The 27,996-nt window shown below is 30.6% G+C and overlaps 2 protein-coding genes across 2 annotated transcripts; both read right to left on the bottom strand.

Moving 5' to 3' along the window:
• Nucleotides 1-208: 208 nt before the first annotated feature.
• Nucleotides 209-10,832, bottom strand: LOC111627671 (glutamate receptor ionotropic, kainate 5-like). Its single transcript, XM_023371275.1, has 10 exons — nt 10,759-10,832; nt 6,802-6,872; nt 6,445-6,542; nt 5,782-5,881; nt 5,548-5,706; nt 2,023-2,179; nt 1,731-1,945; nt 1,551-1,656; nt 758-923; nt 209-688 (listed from the first exon to the last, which is right to left on the bottom strand). The coding sequence occupies exons 1-10, from the start codon at nt 10,826-10,828 to the stop codon at nt 391-393; spliced, it is 1,440 nt and encodes a 479-aa protein (XP_023227043.1). The 5' UTR covers nt 10,829-10,832; the 3' UTR covers nt 209-390.
• A 1,588-nt stretch (nt 10,833-12,420) lies between these two features.
• LOC111627673 lies at nt 12,421-21,047 on the bottom strand. The gene is made up of 5 exons (XM_023371277.1): nt 20,756-21,047; nt 14,373-14,453; nt 13,142-13,344; nt 12,821-13,071; nt 12,421-12,724 (listed from the first exon to the last, which is right to left on the bottom strand). The coding sequence occupies exons 1-5, from the start codon at nt 20,811-20,813 to the stop codon at nt 12,547-12,549; spliced, it is 771 nt and encodes a 256-aa protein (XP_023227045.1). The 5' UTR covers nt 20,814-21,047; the 3' UTR covers nt 12,421-12,546.
• Between the last annotated feature and the right edge of the window lie 6,949 nt (nt 21,048-27,996).

Below are 27,996 nucleotides of genomic sequence, written 5' to 3'. Positions count from 1 at the left end.
ATGTAGCATTAGGTATGTGCTGTGTATTCCTTAGTACATACAATTAAGGGGATTGATCGAAGCGTTATGTGATTTTGGGAGGTATGTGCTACGGCATTACGGAGCGATATAGGAAGTGAGATGATAGTTGAACAGGAGTTACGTAATTTATAGACGATGGCTAAATATATAACAGATATAATTGAATTTATTGTAAATATTTGTTGCACACTACGCTGCCGAATCGAATCCTTTACACAGTCCTTTACATTATTAACTTAAGTATATAAATATTATATAAACCAACTTTCGAAAGAAAGTATTCATTAAATCCTAAGCACTCGACAAAATCATAAATTCCAATTTTCATATTTAATTATAAAACACAACTTATTTCACACGCACGGCATTTCAGTTTACATTTTTTTCCGAGCCCGTTTTATTCGAACGTTTAATATTAACAGTATAAGATTGACTCCGAACCGAACTTTTCTTTCTAGAAAAAATAAATATCTCGCACAATAGAGTAATAAATCCTAAACTTAATCCGGCTGCTAATAGATAAAAGGCTGGCGATAAATTTAACAGATTCAATTTCTTGTCTTCCGCTCTCAGAAACAAATCGCTGGACAAACGACAGACGTCTGGAATTACTAAATATCTTTGGTTCCATTTTTGAATTAAGCCAGCAGCTTTCAGACAATATATTCTAAAAAATATCAAACAATAATTGTTATTTTTTGGACCTGTTTGTACATAAGTCTTGTACTGTACTTACAGAGCATTGAGATGCTGACTGTAGTTGTTGCCCTTAGCGAAACCAAATGCCAATTTATTATCGAAAAACTCATAAGACGATCTTATGAATCTGCATCTTCCCGTTTTCGTATAATCGTCCAACATAATCTGTTTTAAAGACGTGACTTCTTGAATGTACACGTAACCTGTAGTAAGAATTGAAAAGGGTAAAAGGTATATTTCTTTAACGTTCTGCCAAAATTTATGGTAACATTTTGACCTCTGGATTATCATTGATACAAGCTATGTTCAATGGTTTTATTTATTCAGTTTTGGTGAACCTCTTGAGAACACGAAACGTTATAAATGTGCTTTAAAACGAAATTTATATGAATCCACTCCCGGATGTCTAGTCTCGAATTAAGCGAGTAGCCACACAAACGCCTTGAGAATATCACGTGGTACCAACTCGTTCAGCAAGACCATTCATTGAACTAGTTAGACATGTGACTAAATGGCTAGCCAGAACTACTACTTTTACAGACAGGTGTAATTCTGGCTACGTCTTTAACCAATCAATTATTCCCTATATTTCACGTTATCAATGATGTTTATGCTCATTGTCAATGCTGTCTGAAATGGGCAAAATCTAATCTACTCTTTTTGCTCATAGTACTTGTCTATAGCTTCAAACCTACATAAATCTTTCGACTCCGGGCATACACTTTATTCGAGTTTTCCGAAACTGATAACTATATATTCAAAGTTTATTTTTACTTAAGTCAAAGTTGGTTCAGAGGTCAAAAGTAGCAGAATATTTAGGAAAATTTAACCTCCTTTAAGCACTAGAGCCATAGCTTCTTCCGTAGAGTTCACTTTGATACCAAATCCTTTCTTCATAGAAGTCTGAAGCTTTTGAAATACACTAGAAGTTGGATTCTAAAAATATTTTAAAAATAATTTTTATAGTATAAATCTAGAATAAATTTAATGCATTTGAAATCATTAAAAACCTGAATAAGTCCATCAATGGCATGTCCATACTGAATAATCCATTTCAAACTGGGATTTTCTAACACGGCATCCAAATTTTCTATGATGTGGAACGAAGGCAAGGTAAGGTAAGCTGCTAACTTAGCGGAATATATACTTGTTAAAAGAAGCGTGAAAAACCACCAGGTAGCAAACAGCATGCGTGCCAAGTTAAATTGAGGTAAACGAGGAGTTCCTGTTTAAATAAACGTACCCATCGTTTCGTTTATACCGTGTTTAAATCTAATTAAGCATTCTGATAAAATGACTTACCTTGCTTTACAAGACCAGAAAACACGAACCAAATGCAATCTCTAAACGTAAAGTAATGCTCTGGACTTGTATCGTTTCTCATATACCTATCCATTCTCAAGCATCCGTATATAATAGGTACCATGATGAACGATGTGATAATTAATATTATCCAAACCTTCAAATAATCTCAGTAAATATCTTATAATTGATTTACTAAACTGCATACTAATCAGATAAATCAATAATTTAAAACGTTGTAAGTTGACCGTGTCGAGCCTATTAGTAAAATCTACGGTCTGTATCTAAACCTGTATCTTTATAGCCTGTATCTGAACTACAGATTGTCGCTGTAAAGGTACAGGGTCGAATCTGGTACAGACCCATAATTTATCATTGACAGTTTGGAGAAGATTGTTCCCCCTGTTGGAGTCTTGTGGGCCAGTTCTGTCTGTAACAGTGGCGTCCTTGGAAGCGGTGGAAGCGCCGCTTCCCTTGTATTTTCTAAAATATAAATACATGTTGTGCTGTATTGTCGAAACCAGGTCAGCTTCCAAGCAGCCAGGTTATACTCATTGCGCTTTACACAGCACCAACCTCACGCGGTTTCGCTAGTGGAAGCTACACACCAAAATATCGTATAACGGTTCCAATGATTCTATCCAGGACCGGTTCTAGGCTGTTAGCCGCCTGCCTGCTTCGCCAGATTATGTGAATACTGAGTAGATTTATAACTTAATCCTACGATAGAAATTTACTGGTATGTTTTTATGATAGTTTTCTGTATAGTTGCCAGGAGTTTAAAAAAATCCGTTAAAATATTTGATATATTTATTCCGTTCTCCGATTTTATATTACTCACGGATTTCAAAGTTAAACTAGTGATATTACAATTTAGTATGCACCATCTATAAAGGGATGCAGAAACAAACGTGTACAATTCTTGTACAATGTTAAAAAAATTAACTGTTACTTTGGCAGCATCATTTACAATTAAATTTAATGAATGAGAGACACAAGGTACAATAAATAGCTCTAGAATTTATTTTCCTTAAATTTACGATTGATGTATCCGTTGTCATAAATATTTGTCTTTCCACTTCTTTCCCAAGACTACAAATATTTAACTACAAAGTAACCAATTTCAACTTATTTCTACTAAATAATTAAGAAATTAGGGAATTAGGAACATAAATAAAACCTGCTGAAAGAGGTGGAATTTTACTTAAACAAAAGCTTAACCGAACCAATCTCTAGCCGAGTAGAGCGGGGAATGAATTCTTTGTAATATTAGATGTAATAAAAACAGAAATTTTTCCATATCAATGAGAGTGACCGAAAAGTTGTAAATTTTGGAAATTTCTGAGGACACTTGGTCCTAAAACGAATTAGTTAGAAAACAAATGACTATTAAGTTTAACATATTTAGATGTTTACAGCTATGATGAGAAACGTTTAAAATGTACAACAGCCCTGTCACGTCCTTTCAGATATACCAGTGATGCGACAAAAGATGTATTTGACATTGACCGGTATCGGCACCCTGAGAATTTGGCACGCATGCACGCACTGCATGCGTGCCAAACTCTCAGGGTTTGGCACGCAACAACTGCACTACCAAGATCATCTCTGATTTCACCCATGAGCCACTCGTAGGGAGCAATTTTAACTAAGTGGATTGTTTTAATACTTAAAAACTAAAGAATATTTTATGTTATTTTTATGTAAGTTTCTTTACAAAACTACATTTAATTATAATTTTCTTTAAAAGTATATTCATACAATTAAATATTTTGTACCAGGTATATATAATTGTATATCCATCACACATTTTATTTTAACAAGTAAGTTTTTATAATTTTATTTTTAATTTTAGCTCTTATATTATGGCTAGCGATTTAGAATGTAATTGCGATATTGAAAATTCATTTTTAAAAAGTTTTGGCTCGAGACCATATAATGAAAAAGAAAACATTAATAAAAGAGAAAGACCAATGCCTAAATTAAATATAAATACGTCAACAAAAAAATTTGTTCGGCATTTTCACGATAAAATTTATGAAGACATAAAATGGCTTTGTGGATGCATAAAAAATTATTTTGTTGGCCTTGCCTACTAATTTCAAATGAAATTAGTGTGTGTGAAATAAGAATAACTTTGACGATTTAAATAATTTGAATAAAGCTGGCAAAAGACGCGAAAATCATAAATGTCACGTCGATTCTTTCGTAAAATTGAAGCAATTTGGAAATCAAAGCGGAATAGTATTTAACATTAGTAAACAATATAAAATAAATATCGAAAATTGTAACAAGATAATTACGGCTAATAAACATATTATATCTAAATTAATAGATGTTATGTTTTTTCTCAAAGCGAGAATTAGCATTTAGAGGGTATAGGGAATCTATTGAATCTAATAACAGAGGTAATTATATTGAACTTATTTATTTATTAAGTACGTCGGATAATCTATTAATAATACATTTAAAGAAGTGTGCGGTTTTTACAGGCTTATCGAACAAACGAATACGAATGGACCCTGACGCGCAATTAACTGATTGCCGCTGGAAGTCGGCTTCTTACAGAAACACAGGTTCCCTATCATCAGATGTCATGGCACGCCACTGGTCTGTAATGGTGTAAGAATAGCCTAAAATATGTCAGGGCGAACATTTAATCAATCAAAGAGTTGTAAACAAAAGTTACATTTCTGCGTTCTATAGTGGATGTTAGATTTAGCTGAAGAAGCTAAAACTAACATCGTGAATCTTCAGGCCAGCGTGGTGATAGATATGTCACTTCCTGTCCCTCAACTTTCAGATAGTAGGCTACCAACACAATGGATTTTAATACTATCTTAATACTAAAAAGCCTCCTTACAAGCAGTCTGTGTACAATGTAAATATATTTGAACAGATGCTTAACACCAAGATTTAATATTCAGCAATTATCAAAGTCGGAGTCGGATTTTTAGAAATTTCCTTGGATAGTTTGACATGGATATATCGGACTCCTTTCCTTATACAATCGCCCCATTGTGGACGTAGCCAAATTTATGATAAATCTTATAAATCTGTTTAGTACCTCAGCAAAAAATAATCGACAATTTCAGCGTTGTAGGCGTTTATGATTATATCACAATTTATATAACTGATTTTTTTTAACTCTTACGATATGTATGGGGAAAAGTCCTCGTAGTGTGAAAACAAAGAGGATTTTTTGCCATACCTTTGGCTAGGCCCAAAATAATAGCACCTGGATAAGGAGGGACAGAACCCAACATATCCGCGGACGACCACTCATGAAAATTTTCTGAGGAAATCATTTGCTCGGATTCGATTCCGGATTCCTCCTAAGCGGTAGTTATAACCTATTATTGAATGTATCAGTTATATCAGAATACAAAATTTTAATGCTATCAAATTGGCTCAAAAGAAGTCCAGAAATTTGCCCTAAAGTTCATATATCTGGATTCAATTTTTGAATGCTTGCCATTTTGAAATTTCTTTATAAATTAAAATCTTAAAAAATAGTAATCTTACATTTCTGTCAAAAGGAGCGTACAGAGCTTTATAATTTCCAGCTTCCTTGGGAGAAAGAGTAATTAATCCCATACGATCGTTTATAATTGGAAGTGAAAAGTCTATAACTTCTTTGCGCTCTTCGGTAATAAAAAACAGACCAGCAGCTAAATCTGCCTCCTAAATAAAGTAAAAATATTAGTGTTTTACATATATAAAGTACAAGTTATTAAAAATTTATCCTTCAAAATTTACTCCGTTGGCGAGCATTTTGATCATCCCATTCCAAACGACGGTGCCATTGATGATTTCTTTGATTCCAAAAGTATTATCTTCGGGTTTTATCACCTGATAACTATAGCAGCATTAAAATAAAAAGTTAAACTTTATATAAAACTACAGGCTGTTCCATAAGTCTGGCTCCTTAGGAATTATGTTGATTTTGTTTATTCTTTTACAGGCAAAACATGTTGCTGAGTACAAACGAGTTCGAATTGTTTTAACGGCTGCATCCAGTCTTCCCACCATCCGAGATTTCTTGCTGACTGGGGATCCCTTACCATAAAAATAACTTGAAGTCATTCTTCTTGACTCAGCTCCATTTTTTAAAAAACTTTTTCCGTTTTGTGTGCACTATAACGGCCTTTTTACAAGCCAATAGTGAGTTCAAGCGGATGATGATTGACGGGACACGTATAGGCCTACTAGACAGACTACTCTCCGAATAATTACTGGGGTGCTTTAGATCCGTTCTTATGTGATCCTGCTCGAGAGCATAAAGCCTTAACTGCTTCAGCCAGCGTCATGCTTTACTTGTAAAATAATGAACGAAGATCTAGACATAGACTCCTGGACCAGACTTATGGACAATCGGTATGTTATAATTTATTTTTTACATAATTAACCAATTGCAAATACCTGAAGTTAAATACTTCTGCCAAGAAGTCGATGGCCGCGAAAGAAAATCGAAACACTTCACAAGATTCGGTACAATTGTAAAATACCTCATCAGATTTCTAAAAATAATTCNGTTCACTCTTGAATATTTTGCAACTCACTACCAGGCCACCCCATTGAGGCCTTGGTCGAACCCATAATTGATTTGTTAAATTAGTCCTCTTAGTGCCCACAAAGTGGAAACGGCTAGCCGTTTCCACTTTGTGGGCACTTCACAAGATTCGGTACAATTGTAAAATACCTCATCAGATTTCTAAAAATAATTCATGTTTTTGTTATGCTATAATGAAAATATTTTATAAATTAATTGAAACTTACCGAAATGCTGGTCACTTTCAGAGTTTTAGAGTTGAAATCTGATTTTGGTACCGAACACAAAGTGCTATATGCTAAAACAATAAAATCGGAATTAAACAGTATAGATAGATTATACGTACAATTTACAAAATGTATTTATGATGATTTTTACACAAAAGATCAAATACAGGTATGAATGAATTATATTGTAGCTTATGACTGTTTCCACATTTAAACTTGCAATTAAGAAAGGAGGGTCGTCTATAAGGACTGTACCCCTTTCCGGTATAAAAGGAAAGTTTCTGTTTTATTATCGCCATTCCTATGCTAATTTATCATTATAAGTAAATTATACACATAGTATATATTTTAGTTTTATTAATAATATAATTTTTGCAACCCATATTGATTTTTTCTTACTTTTATTGCAGTAGCCCCGACATTACTAATTCGTACGAACCGCTACTGCAAATGGACCAAGATCAATATCGGGTAAACAAAGAAGTGCCATCAAGGAAAGGTCCTCTGTATTATTTCTACTAAGTTTCACCACTATTGTAAACAATAGACTATTTTCCTACCTAAGATCTAAGTTAAGTGTTTCAAAACTTTTCCGATTATTTCTACCAAATACACTGCTTATAACATCGCAATTGCTAAATCAGAGGGCTTCAGTAAATACTCATTGTAGGGCTTTTTTTTGGAGATTATCCCGATTATCGACCGCTCGTTGTTTATCAGGTTACAAGCCCAATGACAATGTCATATGACATTTTGGGGTGTTGCTCAACAGTTATTAAAAGCACAACGCTCAAACCACCAAAACCGTATAGAGAGTTATAAAATTGTTTAGACCATGCTTTCATCAACATAGCATAAGTTTAACACTAAATGGGACCAGTTTCTCATAAAAGTCACGATCTTCAAGGAGGAGCCGAGATGGCTCCTCCTTGGTAGATCATAACTTTTATGAGAAACTATAGGGGGAGCGATATCCCTTGGTAGATCGTGTGTGTGTTGCGTTGCCTTGTATTATGAATTCAATCCAGAAGAAAAAAAACATCATAAAGTATAAAGACTGCAGTATAAAGAGTAGACTATAATATAAGACAGTGATGATCAGCAAATTTTATATTATGACCTGCGAAATGCAGGTCATAATATAAAATTTATAGCAGTCGTAAAATTGGGGTTATAAAACTAGCAATCGTGAAACAAGGGTACTGTACTTTATATATTTAAATATCTGTATATACTTTAAAAAGTGTAATGAGTTCTATTGGTAAGCACATATGCTCAAATTAGACAGACGGGTTAAGGATCAGCTTACGGATTTAGGGAACTCGGAATCGGGCGAGCAACTCTAGAAATTTTCGGAGGTCTGCCTAGGATCCTAGGCAGACCACCCTCACCACTATTTACCATTTGTGTCGAACTCACAATGGGTATGACAAAAAATGGGCCCTCAGTACTTACGGGACAAAGAGTGTTTTCAAAAAATTAGAGAGGGGCAAGCGACTTTCAGTCAATGAATACAAAATATTTATCACCATCATAAATTATTTTTCAGTTTAAAAATACATGCGTAAGTCATATTTCATTAATACATTTCATGCCGCAAAGTGTAAACAAGTATTTTATATATTACAATATTGCATGTCCTCTTACAATAAATTTACTATAAAATAATTCTATAATTCCGCTAAAATAATTTAAATGTTTGATACCTGTACCTGTAAATTGTATATAAAAAATGACTTTGATATATTATAAATTACTCCTTAGAATCAAATTTATGTGCATTATGTTTGTGTATTGTAAATATTGACATTTAATTTTAAAATTAACGTGAAAAAAGCGTCATCAGAATATAAATATTGTTCACCCTCAATACAGCGTACTAATGGAGGAGTGACTATTCAATAATGTCGATTTTCCACTGTATCTTATGAAACGAGTTTATATCAGAAATAATAGACATGAATATTCTTTATTGACATAAATACTAGAGAAATAAACACTATACTTTCTAGCAGAGACGTTAACAATAACTGTTGGCGTACCGCCTGGCGGACGTTTCGCGTACTAACACCTGTATTCTGTTTTCTCATACAATACAAGTTCACTCTTGAATATTTTGCAACTCACTACCAGGCCACCCCATTGAGGCCTTGGTCGAACCCATAATTGATTTGTTAAATTAGTCCTCTTAGTGCCCACAAAGTGGAAACGGCTAGCCGTTTCCACTTTGTGGGCACTTCACAAGATTCGGTACAATTGAAATCTACATGTTCCCAGATACCTTTTCCTAAGCCGCGGCTTAGGAAAAGGTATCTTGGTACAAGTATATTTGGTTCACTTTTCTTCATCTTCCTTCATTCGATATTAAAGATCTGGCAGGATTTATGTCTCTTTTCACCCTGCAGACACTTAGAGGACCTTTTTAATGATGCCCATTGTGGGTTTGGCCATACCACAATGAGTATGGAATGATGGTGAGAAATGGGGTCCAACATCTCCGGAACATATAATATGTGAAAGAGTTACATGCTTGGATTGATTCCGGTCCCCCAGAACAGTAAGCTAATACCATAACCGTCTCGAAATTAAAAATATCAATTTTAAAGGTAAACATTTTTAAAAAATGGAGCGATTTTTATTGTGACATCGTCACAATACCGAGCTGTAATTTTTAAATAATATTTTTAATTTATTTAATTTAAAATATATCCTCTCCACCTCAAATTAGTAGTGTCTTGCTCCTGTACATCATACTTTTCCTTTACCAACAGAGTCGTGCCAATCATTATTAACCGCTTTCTGGGAAATAATTTTAATTGAAATAATGTAACTTTCGTTTCAAACGGGAAGTTCTTGTACAGTTAATCGGGATTTCCTGCTCTTAAGATTTCCGTATCTGCTCTCAGCTTTCATCTACCTAATTTCGTTCTCGAGATTAAGAAAAGACAAACTGACGGACACACGGACGACAGTGGGAATTTATAGGTCTACAATGTTTTTCAAATTACATCCCAATTAATTTCGAATTTGTTTAAATTTTGGACTTAAAAATTAATCAGAAATGGTTAGAACTTATTTAAAATAGCTTTTTTTAAAATAGGAAAATGAACATCAATGTGCAAAATTAACTACAATATTTCTGAGATACTATTGTACAAATACTTGTTTTGTGTGCCAAAACTATTAAAACCATATTTTCCGCCTAAATTACTATATATTTTCTTTTTTACGCTCAAAAATCCTTCTCAAATAAGTAAAAATTAACTAAGAAGACCCAAAGTTATGTTGTCGGCAAACTGATTAACTGAATTCTTGTTAGGAATTAAAGCAATAAAACTCAAACTGTTAATCAATCAATCTTCGTAAACGCTGAAAGAACTAACAAAAGTCGCAAATAAATGTTATTGAACTAATTCTCTGACATAGACTGGATGAACATCAATAAACAGAACGGACTGTTATGATAATCAATAAAGTTACACAAGGTTTCAAAGTGGCTGATCAGGGTTGCGTGTGGTGAAGTAAACACCAGTAGAATGAAATTATCACATGATAGACCTAATTTTACAGTTAAATCAATAAATACGATAAAATATCTTTTAATTTTGATGATATTTAAATTATAAAATTGAAGTGTAGTTCTTAAAAAAGCCGATATGGACAAATTAATGAAGAATTCAAATTAGCATCGATTAGAGTAATTAATTTTAATTTTTTTAATTATTAAAGACACATGTTTCAGTATATAATCTATTTTGCATTTTTAAAAAATAATAAAAATTTTAAATATTAATAATAATATTAATTAATTAAATAAAATTAATAAATGAAATTATTTAAAGAAACCATTATCGATGGACCAAACGGTAAATAATACTCAATTGAGTTTAATTAATTTAATTAAAAATTAATCGGCAAGTGAATTAATGTATTAATTTAAGATAAATGTTAACTTACAGTAATTTTTATACTGAGCAGTTAATAATCTTATAACGTTTAAGAAAAGAAGCAAGGAGAGCGCCTCCATATTGAAGTTTGGATAACCAACAGGTGTCATGTGATCGATGACGTTTGTATGTTACGTAAATAAAATTTTAAAATTCTCTATTTAGGATTATTAAAATAATTTATATATAAATTCAGCATTATTCGTGAATTTAGATTAATTATAAACTGTTTTAATAATTTTAAATTAATAGTTGAACTAATTTATTTTACGAATTAATTTAAAAATGATAAATATTCGTAATTAAAATAAGCATATTATTATGAATTACTAATAATTTATAGCATTATAAATACAAAACTTTGCATTTTAATGATTCAAAAACTTGATTTGACCAATCACATTCCTTTCTGAAAACGTAACAAGCGGCATGAACGGAATTTGGATTTTAAAATGTATAAAAATGTCCATTATTATTAAATCAAAACAAAGAAATATTCGGAATGTTTTTATAAAATTTTATTGTAAAAATGGAAAAATAGCTTTAGAAACAATTCTTATACTTATAAACGCAATTACTTGTCATTAAAAAAAATTTAAATTGTTTCCTCGTCTCCTATTGGTTATTTTTTTAAAATATTCTTCCCGTTATTGGCTATTTCAAAAACATTTATATATTAATTCTTCGAGGGCTGTTTTGTGTGATATTCGTAAAATTTCCGCAATTTCTAACAGATTTATGTGTTTTACATGCAATAATAATAATAATACGGGCAAAATTTACAGGAAATTATGATATAAGCGTCATACTTATCATGTATACAAAAACGTAGCTGTAAACTTAAATTATGTAGCTGGCATTATATCAAGTGTAAAATGTATTGCACATTAGAAGTATGTATTTAAATACTATTACGTAGATAGCCAGTGGCCTGGCATTAATGTTATAAGCATGATATTCCGGAGAGCTTGGATTCGAGTTCCATTAAGTCTTGGAAATTTAATAAGTGCTTCATTCTCTGCCTGGCTTTTTATAGGCAAAACTGCTTTTTAGACTAAAAAAATGGGTTTTTATACAAAAAATTCAGACATTTAATTGAATAAATGTTATACAACAAAACCATCATTAAAGTAGTTTTATTAATGATTATTATTACATGTTTTACAAAGAAAATTGTCATATAATTATCATCATTTCTTACAATTGACTTCATTTTTTATTTTTAAAACTGAGAATTACTTTTAAGTTTTTCTTTCTTTTTTTACATTCAAATAAACTGTTTTAAGCTTTCTCTAGTTAATTAAATAAACATAATTAAATAACCATTTCTTGCATACTAAAACAGAATATTACTTGTAAAAATCAATAAAATAGCTTAATTTTGAATATTTAGCATAAAAAAACGTAAAAATTTAAATATAAAATCTCCTTAATTAATGTAACCACATTAAAAATGCATTTAAATTACCTTAAAGTATAGAAAAAAATTAATTTTATGAAAATGAACGGACTGTATCTACTTAAAAGCATAAAGAAAACATTATTTTTCTGAGCATGAATTCTGCAAAATGTTACATTCCCAAAATTCCATGAAAGTGAATATAATTTTAAAATAATAATATATTTTCCATAAACTGGAGAAAGCTTAATAAATCATTTTAAAAATCATGAATAACCACAAGCAAATGTTCAAAATGAATAGAATTTCAAAATGAAATGACGATTTTGAAATTTAAGAGTTTATAATGCAACTGTTTGAAATATTTAGTCACAATAAAAGTAATGAAGACAATATTTATCATAGTTCTGGAACTGGCATATGGACTAGTTGAGAAAAATGGGCAACTTGAGTAATCTTGCATGCGCAATGGTGAGGAGCCGCAACGTAACCCCATTGGGGTACTCGATCGGGATCATCGAGTCTTCGATAATACATATACATCCATCCAAATCTCTCTGTGCACTCACTGTAATAACTGCAATGACATATTTTAATATTTTCAACGTTAATGAATGCAATTCTTCTGATGAACCCCTCATAAAATAGAATTATTTCGCTATAATATACTTACGAAGCTGATATTCCTTCACAGGGTTTTCCTTCGTTCTTGCAACGATACGAAAAAACGTATTGTTGCACATCATCTTGAACCACTTCCACTTCGTTATCGTAAAAATCTTGTGTTTTGTTTACTTGTTCCCACTGCCTGTTGGTTTTGCAGATTTCTTCGGAAGGAAACATTAGGGGTCTGTTGCGTTTCTGCACGTAACGCACGTCCTCGGAGTCGATCATCTTTGCTCTGTCGAATCTTCTGTTAACGTTCTACAAATTCCTTTATTCTATTAAAAATAATGCTTTAACAGTTAAAAACTAAATACATGTCTTACTTTACCTCTTCTAACCCATAATTGCTTTTGTCGGGATCTATAGAAGGCTTCCCCTTTCCCACCCATAAGTGACGTTGATGTAGCGCTGGATGATGACGTATGTGATCGTACAATTCAGTCATTCTTTGACGAAACAATTGAATTTGTTCTTTACTAAAATGGTTGAAGGGATTGGACTGTAACTCCCTCAGAAGTTTATCAGCGTAACCTTTAAGAAACAAAGTAATACCTATTAATCTATAGTTTTATTGTAATACTGCATTCCATAATTCTGTAAGCCTCTGTCATTCTAATTTAAGAATGACAAAAATCGAAAACTAGCCTTCAGAATTATCAATTATTTTTTTATTCGAGTACAGAAATATCAGGTAAATTTACACTCCAAAATGATGGTATTTTATAGAGACGGATGGGTAGAAACAGTAAGGAGGAGAAGCAGTAAAGGCGACACGTTTGAGGCCCGAATCTGTAGGGCCTCCTCTCTCACCACCGAACCTCATTGCGGGCCTGCTTGAATCTATAACGGCCACGGAAAAAATCTCTTAGTTTCCTGTGGGTGGTAAAAGTTTTTAAAAATATGTATATTATAGTGTTCTATAAACACAACACTATAAAATATGTTTTTTTTTTTTTTTCAAAAGAAAAACAATAAAATACGTCATACTGAGAAAGGGAAGAATGATCCCAAAAGGCATCTATGGCAATTGATGAAATAAACATGGTCGGACAAGGTAAGCTTGGTGTGGATTGATGCTCTATCCTACAAAAGAATGTATTTTTCTTTTATTTTTGATTCTTCTGTCATGTGATTGCCACGATGAGCATGGTAGAAGGCATTAAGAAGGTATTTTACCATGCCCATAATGGGTTAGACTATACCCTGAATGAAGACGACCGGGTATTAATCCTCCAGAGGTTGCACCAAAAACTAACCAGGAAACAAAACTTTTTCCGAATAAAACAAATGTACATGGGGCCTCCTAATTCAAATTTGCCTGGGTCCCATGAGTATATAAAGCGCCACTGTCTAGCATCTAAATAGGGATCAGGTTCCCACAGAAGTCCTCCCAGTAGCAATTTCCATTGGCAGATCGCTCTCGTGTTGCGTTGTCTTATTCCAAACAATCAAAAATTATGTAAATGCAGTAGACAGTTAGGCTAATTAAAGTTAGTAATTCGATACTAATCATTAACGAACTTAGTAAACTTCGTATAAATAGAAAACAAAATAATTACCTTGAATAATTAGCTGCATGACTCTGTTACCTGAATGGAAAGTGTGATGATGGAAATTCCTAGAAGAACTAAAGGCAAAACCTGTAAAATAATTAATCACGTGAATAACTTATTAGTAAAAATTAAAACGTAATAATTAGAAAATTAAAATAAAATTAATATTTATTTTTCCAAAAGATGGCGCCGAAATCTTTAATGCGACTTGCTCCCTCTAATAAAAATTTTTCGTGCTTTCATCTTAAAATTTCAAATTTAAGCATATTTAAAAGGTCAAAGTGTGTTTTATTATATGAAAAAAGTTCGTAAAAACAGGATTTGATCACTTATCTTCCTTAAAGAAATATGCCTAAGGAAATTTTGAGAGTAAAAAAAAAAAATATAGGCCCTATATATATTTGAAAGATCACTGGCGAAAGAACCAATTTTCTACTGACGTGGTTTCTAGAAGGAAAATAATAGTTCTTTTATAGAATTAAAGCCTGGGAGCATATACCAGATAGAAAAATATCCACCAAAGGGTAGAGAACCCACAGAAAAGTGATTTTAATGTACTGTAAAGTACATGAGATAAGCTAACTCTCGCCTTCTTTAAAAACTAATTTTCGCTAAAATATCTTGAAAAATCATAAACAATTTATTGAGGATGTATTTTATTCGAAAATAAATCATTTATAATTTTTTATTAAACTGAAAAACTGCGAAAAATCTGATGTGAAAGTCAGGATTAGCTAATCTAAGTGGATAAAAAAAAAATATATAGACATTGTATTGCATTTTCCTGCAAACTGCTGATGATCTGTTATATAAATCATTAACTAAAGCTTAAAAGTTATATTATCCCCGAGATTCTTGAGGAAAACAGGAAGAAAAATTAGGATTTTTCGGATCAAATTATTTCTATGATCATCACGTCTACGAGTCGTGTCAAAAGGATAATCTCTGTTTGATCATTAGACACGTGTTTTCCATCTTTCAAATCAACTGGATTAACTTTTGATATTTGAAGATAAACTTTGAACTTCTTTGGCTTCATTAATGAAGCGCTCTCATCTGCAAGAAACGTTCACACGCCTGTTTTCACGTTATTTACTAATATTTTAAAAAATTCCCTCTGTTATTGGGTAATATTCACCTTACGTAATTTGAATTATTACCTTACACGGATTACTTTTCATTTTCTCTCCATTGCCATTGATGAAATTTAAATGACATATTTCAAAATGTGTGACGCGGGGAAATCTTATTGATCACTTTTTTTATTTCGTCACGGAAAGCTGTTTAATTGGTTAATTTGAAAATAAACTGTTTAAATTGTTTCTTTTCGATAATTTTGAACAGTTAATTTCTTAAATTCAATTATTTAAATATTGCAACTCTGCTTAAAAGACATGACAATTATAAAAACTAAAAGAGTTTAGTACGTTTAAATGCTATACATCAGTGTTTCTCAACCTCTAACGAATCGTCGCCCCCTTTCAATAAAACCATTACGTAGTATCGCCCCCTTCAATGAAACCGTAAAGTAGCATTGCCCTCTTCACTTAAAAATTCCGATGCCGACGGCCAAGGCTAACGCCAAATTCGTACTGCATTGAATAGACTAATGACTAGTATAATGTTATTTGTTTAATTATTGTTCGATATAACGAACAAAATATCTAATTATTCTTAACATAATGTTTTACTATATCGCCCAGAAAATTGTTTTTCGCCCCCCATAATATAAATTGCTACAAATCGCCTCCTCAACATGGAAAAACGCCTACATGGGGGCGATATCGCCCCCGTTGAGAAACACTGCTATACACAAAAAAAAAAAAACGTTATAATGTTCTCTATTTATATTTGTACAAACTGTATTAGTCATTATTTGTTGTCACCTGTGTTACGTGCATCTTATATATAATTTGTACATATGTTTTCTGTTTTGTATTTAATAAACTATCGAGGCAGTGCCCTATGATCCTATCATCATCCTGCCCTCCTTTTCATCACTTGTTTTCTTCTCTCTTCCTCTTTTTTCACCATCTTTACAACCTCCTGGTCGTACCTTTGAGTGTAACCAGGAGGTAGCCCCTTCTTTCAACTAGTATAGTATACACAAACAAATTAACTGATTCAATTATTTATAAACAAACTTTTAAGGTATAAAAGTGTACAAAATTAAATTGTGTAGAGTTGTCTTAACGAATTTCTTGTTCAATATTTTGAACATTTAATTAAATTTAAAAAAATCTTTAAGCAAATTTAAATTAGGAGTCATTTAGTTTATTTTCGGGGCATGCACGACAATGTTATGGAGAGTTATGATAGTTGAAAAGTATAAAAATAACGTTACGTAATTTATGGATGATCTTATAAAATTACACATTTGTTTAAAATATGCTAATGAAATTACATTAATAAAATTATATTGTTCAGTATAAATATTAATAATATAACTTTTAAAAATTGATATCCCTTAAGATAAATTTACCGTTATTGAAAAATTATCACTTTATGAGAGCTTGTTGAAGGTTTTTGAAGTGATTGTCTAAGGGTGCTATGGAAACATAAATCCTATTGACAGTTGCCTGCAAGTGTTTTTTTGCTTTCTTTTATAGAAAAATTACCTCCAAGAAAAGGGAAAGAATTTTATTTAATAGAGAAAAATCGCCTCGTGGAGACAAGAAATTGTTATATAAAAGCAATAAATTGCATCCGATCTTTGTTGAGAAACAATATTAAAATGCACATTTACCTTAAGATTTTTTCATAAATTTTATTGCACTTTTGATTTTTCTTACGGCGTATTTTTTTTTCTTTTTATTTTACTTTTCTTCTATATTTATTAATATTATAAAAAATATATTAATAATACTCTCACTTATTTTACCAATATTTGTCATTATTTTGTGTTGTTCCATTAATTAAAACCTAATAAATTATTTACGAGTGAAACAATAATTGATTTATAAATTAGCAGCCGTCCGTTAATTACGTATACAGTTTTTAAACCATTTTTGGCTCCCTCCCTCCCTATTGTGTACATTGAAGTACTGTACGCGACTCCATCTTAAACTGCACACGTAATTAATGGAAGGTCCCTTACTAAGCATATTATATGAATGAAATAGTAAAATTATGCACGTTGTATTGTTAAAAAATAAGCAATTTCATTCATATATTTGGCAATAAAATGTATAACAATTTTATATTTTTAAATTGTAGATATTTATTTTTATATTATTATTAGTTTTTTCCTTCTTTCAGCTATAATCATAAAATAACAATTAAAAAAATCTGTAAAATTAATTATATTCTAGATTTAATTATTTAAATTAAAACATAAAAAAAAAACTTAATGCCATTTTTATTTTTTTTAGCATTTAATTTATAAACGAAATGGTATAATTATGCGCGTGATATTATTAAAAACAGACAATTTAATTCATTTATTTGGTAATAAAATTATATTTTTAATCTTTAACTAATATTTTTAAAATGTACGTACCGTACGTCTTCATCCATTTATTTAATTACTAAATTAAACAAATGAATGGAAATGTATATTAAAGAATAATTTTTTTAAATAGTTATGTTGTTTTATAAACGAGGAAAATATTTCAAACAATTCTATGTAAAATTGTATAATTAATTATTTTTATTTCTTAAATAATAACGATTTAATTATCAGTTACACTAACGAACTTTATCCGGATGTTTTTATTTATTTTTTTAATTAAAAAATGATTTTAATAACCTATATTTTTTATGAAATGAGAATTAAGAATAATCCTTAGATAATAAATATCAAATTGTATGTCTGTTTCCTATACACTTCTAAACCTTTTGACAATCTCTGTCAATTTTTTCATGGGTCCTCTCTAGGACCCTGTAATAAATATAAGCTATCTTGACGTCTCATTCCTCCTCTGATTTCAACCCCATGACACATAATTCTCTAGGATCCTGCGGTAAATACAGGCTACCCTGAAGCCTCCATACTTCATTCCCTTAATATCATCCCTTCGACACTTTCTGATAAACATTACAATGGTAGACTAAAATAACCAAACTTNTGAGTTTACGACGAATAAACGTTTAGTTTCTATCAAAATATATTTAAAACAAATACAAATTTTACAGCAGAATAGAAAAGTAAATTATAATTAGTCAAATGATTGGGAGGGGATTTCATGAAATTTTATTTTATTTTGTTTTATTTTGATTGTTTATGGTTAACTTATTGCCTGTAGATATAGCAACTAAAACTTCTATTTTACTCATTATTTTTAATTTTCTTTGTTCGAATTAATAAGCACTGTTCTAAATAAGGAACATAAATGTGTTACGTAAACTAATTTACATGTAGGATGCTAACAGAAAATACTTTACGTTGCTAGGAATCATTATTATTTACGAAACAATTTTAGAATATTAATTAAAATTAAATTAAAAAGGAACTTCGAATTCAAATTATTTACGTTATAATCTGGAAAAATCATTTTTATACATGTCCAAAACGACTTTTTATAACAATAAATGTGGAATTTTTTTTATTCTTTACACAAACTTAATGTGCAAAATAAGCCACCCCTATTAACTATAGAAAAAAACAATTAAAATCTATAAAAATAACAGTAAAAACGAAAAATTATTGATGAAATTTATATTTTATGCAGGAATAAATTGAAATTTTAATAACTAAATACTTAAAAAAAATAGTGAATTTTACAAAATAGATCTAAAAGAATATGGATAAAAATACTTAAAGTATCCAATTATCAATGGATGGATTAGTAATCTTATCATTTTTTAGGAATTTATCAATTAATTTAATCATACTCATAACCTATATTAATATAAATAGGCAATAACCCACTTATTTATTATTATATTTAAATAATTTAAACATCGATTGATTCAGTTTTAGTAAGTATTAATATGGTAAATATGTAATTAATTTATTTAACACGAATATAAACAGCTCGAATGTTGACTAGGTATTTAATTTCATCGAAACAAAGGAAACTCTTCTAAAATTAAGTTTCTGTAGCATTGTTTCTAATATAGAATTTTAATTAATTTTACACTGCAAATCACACCCACAATGTTAATTTTTAAAAAATACATTGTATTTCACACGCTGATGTAAATTATCTCGATGTGTGTTTTATTAATTAATAATATGAAATAACTTTAAAATTATAACATGATTTTTACAATGATACATTTAGTAAATAAAGATTATTTTGCTGATAATAAATCAAATTTCTGTAAATTCGCTTAATGTTTTTCGCTAATACACTGCAATAATGTAGAACTTTACATAATTTATACAATTCTATTAATTTTAGATTAGAGAGAATGATCTAAATTACGCTTTATTGTGTAAACAGATTCGTCACAACAGATTTAGTTTTTATTTTGAATAATTAATTATTTACATCCTTTCATTTACGAAATTTGCCATATGTGAAGCAATACGAATGCAAATTAGTAACGTAAAGATAATTTCATTGAATCTACAGAACTTAATTAAAATAATAAACTCGATTTACTCATATATCCACCCTCGTTATTCAATATAAATCTTCAATCTGTGCTTTATAGATGCATAAATTTTGTCAAGACAACGCAGAAACTAGTAAAATTCAGTTCAAAATAAAGTTCCGTGACAAATTCCCCCACGAATTATTATTATATTCGTGCTTTCTGCCACAGATTTAAACTCTCGAGAGAATATAACAACACTATAATTAAATGACTGCTCGTATTTAATTTATAACAATGTTTATTCTTATGTCGTAATAACTAATTGTCGTTAAATGTTTTATGTGTTAATTAATAGTAATAAAATTAAATATAAACATTTATTTGAGTATTTTAATTAAGTAACGTAGGATATAGAAAAGGGTGGCTAAATTAATTAACACGGCTATAATTTTTTATAGTATATATTTATAATTCAAAATACGTTTAAGAATTTTAACATTATTTACTTTATTTTTGGGTGCGTAGGTATAGGATTTTCCAAGTTGGAATTGTTTAAAATATATATATATATATAAAAGTAAGAATTATTTTCCTTTGTTACTTAGACTTTGTGTTCTATAAATTGTGTCAATTCTATATTTAAATAGAAGAATATCTTTTAAAATACACTACATTGCTTTAACTGATCTTATCTCAATATACACATCAACACGATTAGGAGGAAACATACGAAACAAAACAAAGTGATGAACTTTGTTTTTATTGAAACAAAGTTCACCGCTTTCCGTGCATTTATCGCTCGAAAAATATACTTTTTACAGTTTAAATAAAATTTAATTCAATTCATTTGCATTAATTATAAAACGGGGGAGCAAAGCGGAGGGGGAAAGAAATTCGTGACTTACCTGGACTCGAGTAAACGGCAACGAACAAAAGCAACGTCAGGCGACTTCGGTACCCCATCTGTCAGCAGAAAGTATAGGACACGTGTAAAGGTGGCACCGTCTGCTTGAACTGCAGGTAGTTTTATAAGTGATGTACGCGCCTGCCTACCAGTTGAGTAGTGTGGGAGTAGTGCGGATTAACACTGACGAAAATTGGACACTCTTTTTCTTATTGGGCTGCAGAAGCTTCGACTGTTGTTTTTCTAGAGTTTTATGAGCAAAACTGTAGCTCTTAAATCGGTTTATGTTGGCCAATGTCCAATATGTTTTATAACGATCTTGATAAAGAGCGTTCTGCCATATAAACACCACCGAAAAAAAAAATAATATATATATATATATATATATATATAGAAATAAATCGATTATAATATCCTCACCTATAGAAAATTTTTATTCTGGTGGTATTTGTCGCGTCGGAGGATTAATGGCGAAATCCTTTAATTACGAATCTCGAAAATTTCGGTTATAAACAGGATAATTTCTCGAGTATCTCTGGGATTCGTAAATTGATTTCATAATCTTTAAATTACATCAGCGATTGGTTTATTATAAACGTGCAAAATTGACTTAACGTCTTCGGATATTAAATCTAATAAGAATTTGGTTCGGGTGTTTGCTTAATACATTTATATATATAGAGTGACTTAATTGGTTTAACGGCGTAGGGAGGGAAACGTAAAATAAATCTTGGCATAGCCTTTAGCTTTTGGTAGCTCCCTATCCGCTTATGCCCTCATACAGAAGGATATTTATCATCAAAAATAAATAAAGGTCCGGGATAATCATCCGGTGAGCTTTTATGTCAACATGTATGCGAGTCATTAAACATTGATGAGAGACTTTTTTATTGACATTTTACTCAATCATTAATAGCCAAGAAAATGCAGCCTATTTATAGTAACAAAGTTGAATATTAAATGTAACTATAACGACGTTGATATAATAATTTTCTTTTATGTATTATAGAAGAAAATTCAATTGAGAATTTACACTAACGGCATATTTAAAATTTATTTCGTAATCGATTGGAGTAACTTTAATAACTACTCTAACTCAAAAATGGTAAAGATACATGCGAAATTTGATCTATTTTTGTAGCAAATTAATGATATTCTCATTAAATATTTAACAAGTTTAACTTGACAATTTAATATGTTTATACTGATACTCCGGAGTTTTACTAATTATCAAAACTTTCCGCGTGTTTGTGTACAAATAACGATAACAACAAGGAAACTCTATTTAGAACCTAAATTATAAAGTTTATTTTCATATATTTCCATAAATTATCTAATTGAAAACAATGCTTTGAAGTCAATAATAAGGAAATTCAATTGTAGTTAGGCTAAAATTTATATTTTATCCGTACATTTTCGATTATATCAACGAGTTGTCTGCCTTCTTGATATCTATATATAACCTATATTTAGTAGTAACAGATAAGTAACTATATAACATATCTGTCGCAACTGACATAGAATATAGGCTATATGTATACTGTATTTGTATTTGTTTGTTAGACCTATATTATTTTTAAGAATTCTCTCCAATTAAAACTTGCTTTAAAAAATTAGAGATAAATATTATACTTAATTAATTAAGCAAGTCCTTATGTGAATGAAGCAAACTGGGAGAATTTTATATATACATGTAAATTACCATAGTGGTTCTCAAACTATGAGGCGCGAGTACTTAGTGATGTGCGAGATCATTTCTAGGAGGGTGAAGAAATGATCGATACATATCATTGTTTATTTTCATTCATAAATCTCATACGTACTCAATATTCTATACAGTAGTTTCTATACAATACAGCATCAAAACACTGGTAATTATAGTGTTATTTCATTGAAGTTATGATTAAGCAAATTACTACCTATTCGTTACTGTACAGTTCATCAATATTTGATTTCATTTATTTGTATCCCTATGTATTGTTTTACCTTTTTTTTAAATAAAATTGTATATTACCTAAAAAAAATTATAAGAACACCTTTATTTTTATTTGAGTAAAATTGTTTGTTTGTATACGGAACCGCGACACGTTGGCGATCTGCCGAGGGGAATTCTTCTCGAGAGGATTTTCTTTTAGAAACTAGCCCCTAATTAGATGTTACATACGTGAAGAAAACCCAGAAAACTTTACGTGGACAGCCCGTTGGCGAGGCGCGAACCCAAGACCAGCTACCGGTGTATTAGAATAAAATGCACCATAAGAAAGCTATACGGTTATGCTTTATAGAAAGTTTAAGACATGAGAAAAATATTTTACATAAAGGGAGGAGTATCTTGAAAAGTTTGAGAAACACTGTCATAGGAAATCCAAAAGGTGGAAGTCTCCTCCACTTAGATTTTAAAAAATCTAGCAACGAGTTGCTTAACTTTCCCGGCAACTTTTAAAACTGCGCGTGGCTCTATCTGTTATGATATTTTATTTAAAAACTTGTTATATTTTTAATTATTATAAAAAGGAAAAAAGCTTAATTTTGTAGGGACGAATTTTATTTAAAAAAATTGTTTATGCTAATAACGAGTAAAATTGTCGACTCTACTGGATATACGACCCCCCTTTATTTCCCCATTCCTTTGACCTTTAACCACCAAAATTTAATAGCATTAATCTCCAATACACAAACATCTTTGCAAAATTTCACAAATTCACCTCCCAAACATATTAACAGCCGTGCATATAGAAAAAAATCCCAAACTTTTTTGAATTTCTCGGCGTTTCGAGGTCTCCTGGATCCAAAAATGTAAAAATCTGGGAGGGTGGTCATTTTTTGACCGATCGCCATAGTTTTCCTCTGCCGTATATTAACAGAGCCAGGTATTCTTAATGCCCTTTACGAAATAATTTTTCATATCGTTTAAGTTAAACTTACTATGTGTTTACTACTTAAACTCTTTAAATAAATAAATGAATAATAATAAGTTTGCTTCCAATAAAGATTAGACAATAGAAATTCAAATCAGTTATAAAATTAGTTTCGTATTAATGTAAGAGGATAATTAGAAAGGATATATCAAAATTGTTATTAACATAAACAATATTATATGTATTTTCTTACAACTTTAAAATCTCCAGATGTTTGGTTATATTTGAGTAATTCTAACTGATGTTACTCAATTCATTAACATGCAATAAAGAAGCAAAAACAGCATTAAATTTACTTAATGCCTTTTGAGTCACTTTGAGTTAAATTTGTTTCGATTAGTTGTGATTTTGCCTTAGATTTTTTTAAAAATAATTATTAAATTTGAAATAAAATTTCTCTTAAGAGCGCATTTAGTTTATCGACTTCTTAAAATGACAAAGTAAATCTGTCGCACTTCATACCTAGATCTAAATATAGTTTTTTCTAAGTAAATGAGCAAGAAATAAAGTAAAATATACGACTTAATTTTAATCCGCATCTATAATTAAATAATTTAAAGTTGATAGAGTAAAATAATCTAATTAATCAGTACAGCCAGGTCTCTAGTATCTCACAATAGTTATTGTTAAATTGTAATCGGTTCGTCTGAATTGCATTAAAAATATCAATTTATAAATTGAAATATTTTTAGAAACAAAATTTAATTGACGTTTTTTTAAATATAAATATCCTTTCAAAAATACATAATGTATAACTGTATGTGTCGACATATAAAGCCTGTACAGAACAAATCAAAAATAAAAATATTTGATACGTTGTAAATAAGACAATTACAAAAGTGAATAATATTAAAACGGTTTAAATGTAGAATTAATTATGTAAAACCCTCGGTCCAGAGAAACCGTCGGAAAGACATTCTTTTCGGCTCTTCGAGAAACGCGCTCCTCAGAGACGCCCCCCACCATCTCGTTCTGCATGCGCTCCTCGGAGCGTCCCGCAGGGCGGGAACCCCAGACCTTTTACATATAAGTCCCCAAGTTCCCAGACCTTTTACATATAATTATTTTTCCGCTCTATTCTGCGCCTAGTCGTGAGGCTACCCCTAAGTCCAGAATAGGGAGGAATTTATTTAAATCTTGATATTGTTTAAGCCAATTTACCGTAATTTAAAACCCTTTTCATTTTTACATTTAAGACGTACTGTATGTCTCGTCTCGAATACAGTTTTATCGATAATTTTAGTGTGTAGGAATGTCAGAAGGATAAGAATTTGGTACCAAAATATAATTGTAACTAGCAGATGAGCCCGGCGTTGCTCGGGTAAAGAATAACATTACCAAAGGTTAAGATTAGAAATATGAAATATTCTGTTAGATTATTTCGTACTTCTAACCATTGTTATATTACATTATAGTATTTTATTTACATAACTACGAAGGTTATCTTACGTAAGGATTTATCACACCGAGTGACCAATCTAACACATTTTAAAAATTCTTTAAATTGGTACAGTAGAGGAATAAAGAATTTTTAAAATGTGTTAGATCAGGTACTTGGTGTGATAAATCTTTATTTAAGATAACCTTTGTAGTTACATAAATAAAATACTAAACTGTAACGAACATTAAAACGAAAACCATATAAAGAGTTTGGTTATTACAGCCAACTATTGTCATATTTATCGCGATAATCGGACGATACGAAATGGTACAATTTCAATATAAACAACCCAAAGCGTGCTCAGCAGAAAATAATAAACTATAACTAAATCAACACCTGTTCACTCGCTGTGAGNCCATGTAAGAAGTAAGTTTAACATTTCTAAATTTATATAACCTAAATTTTAACTTAAGAGTATTTATCACACACTCAATAATTAAGTTATTAAATCATAAAATTACTTTATAAAACGGTTTAAAAATGTTAATCCGAAACATCTTATAAACATAAAAGTACCGCCACACGAAAAAATATTATAATTCCGATTATCCGGCAACCGTTTACAATGTGCCGGATAATCGAGGTTATATAGAATTTTGTGTATTGAAGAAGGTAATTTGCTAGTTTGGAGTTTTTAGTTTTACTGGTGAATAATTTATAGATGCAATTTCAATAAGTTACGTAGACAAACAATGTAATTGCATTATATAAATTGGCTATATATATAAAAGTGCATTTAGAAAGTATTTGAGAATTTAAGTTTTTATAAAAGCTTTCGTATGTTTCTTATTATTAACGAATGGCGTACGACCCATGACATTTTATTCGGAAGTAGAAAATGCCAAATGCAGTGTTATTTAATTATTGCTTCTAAAATTATTACTGTATTAATTTACAGAATATATTTATACACAAATATGATACATATGTTGCTTCTCGCATATATATTATACGTAGGCTGTTCTTTTTTTTTTTCAAGCTCCGGTGGTCCATAAAAAAAGACAAGTGTAAATAACAAAATTAATTTATTACCAAAAGTTAGGTACAAACATGCTTACTTTTCGACATAATCACAGTGATTATGTCGAAAAGTAAGCATGTTTGTACCTAACTTTTGGAAATAAATTAATTTTGTTATTTACATTTGTCTTTGTTTTATGGAACATCGGAGCTTGAAAAAAAACTGTCCTCGTACATTGAAGCCTTTCGTTGTACAGTTTATTCCTTCGCGTGTACAATAAAAACGTGGTTATATTTACAGGACAATCACACTACAGATCAGTTTATAGGTTGACACTGATTCTGACTTAAAGTTCTTCTCCGTGTTACATTAAAAAATTTATGTAGGATTGATAGGATTATCTGTTTTGTGATGTAACACAGTAGAAAACCTTTTCCCCTATGATAGCATTCACTCCAATTGAAGAGGGACTTTAAGTCTGAAATGTACATTTCGGAGAAAAAAGAGTATCAGTGTGTACGACCTATGGTGTGATTGTCCTTTAAATATAACCACGTGGTTATTGTACGTATGAAGACATATATACAGTATTTGTATATCGTGTGTGTGAGTGTGTTGGAGACCATAATATAATCTTAACCATGATCAGGATTTGAGATTCATGAGATAGATTCCCAGTTATAAATGTAGGACATTCTCATTATTAAAATCTATATTAATAAAATTAGCAAAAGAAATAAAACTTTTCGTCACTTATTAAAACAGAAATATTTAACTCTAGTTTTTATATTCTCCTGTTCTTGTATTCGTAATTCAAATTAAGCCCGAATTTGTTTTAAAGAACTTATCACACAGGAACTTCTGGCAAATGGAATTTAGTAATCACTGGAATGAATAGGCATTTCGGGTATTTCCACCTCTCATTGGCCCTCTCTTACAAATAAAGAAATAAAGATTTAATTTATATCGCTTTTAAATCGGTTTTTTAATATGAAAGATTAAATTTTGCGTCTATTTTGAAGCTCGGATTGAGTGGTCATATTGGTTCTTCTGTCTCTATTTTTGGTCATCTGCATGCCAGATACAAAGAGCTATATCTATTTATTTGATCATTAATTTGATTTATATTTGTAGTAAATTTAGAAATACTCAGCATATAAATTGATACAGCTCGTTTTTTAATTTTTAGATAAATAAGCGTCTAAATCGAAATTTTTATCATCGTGAAAGTAATCGGACATTATAAGCCTATCTTTAAGTCCAGGCTTTAATTAATATAACCATAAACTGAAAACACGCAGATTATGAATTTTTTCTTTCATACAGAATTAGAGTTTGCCGATTTAATAGGATATTGGACGTGATTGATCTGCCTGTCGGGAGGACTTTCTATGGGAAACTGGCTAATATTTAGGTATTAGATGCGCGAAGAAACCGCTTTGCTGAAGAATAAATATTAAGCATCAATTCGGTTCCTCTGTTATGTACTGTAGCTTTTTCTTAGCTTATATTTTATAAAGTATTACAGTATACACTTGATAAGCCTTAACTGAGATTTTTATTTTTGTCCCGACTTAACGCCCATCAACTCAAAGCATTCTGTACGTCTAAAAGTCGGAGTAGTTTTGAGGCTCCAATTTTTAGTCATATTTTTAACTTATTTAATTTAAAATAAATGTACTCTAGCTCAAATCAGCAATGAATTGCTCCCGTACATCATACTTTTCCTTTAACGATAGAGTCGTGCCATTCATCTATCTAACATCTTTCGGGGGAAATTTTTAAATTAAAATAACGTAACTTCCGGTTTGCATCAGAAGTTCCTACATAGTTAACCGGCCTTCCTGCCCCTAAGATTTTCACATCTGGGCTCGTCTTTCATCTTTATAACTCCGTTCTCGCGATTAAGGAAAGACGGACGG

This window comes from Centruroides sculpturatus, unplaced genomic scaffold (genome assembly GCF_000671375.1).
Source record: "Centruroides sculpturatus isolate CEXI.00-Female unplaced genomic scaffold, Cexi_2.0 scaffold546, whole genome shotgun sequence".
NCBI lineage: Eukaryota > Metazoa > Arthropoda > Arachnida > Scorpiones > Buthidae > Centruroides > Centruroides sculpturatus.
Note: the sequence above shows the minus strand (reverse complement) of the source record. Positions and strands in the feature narration are given on the sequence as shown.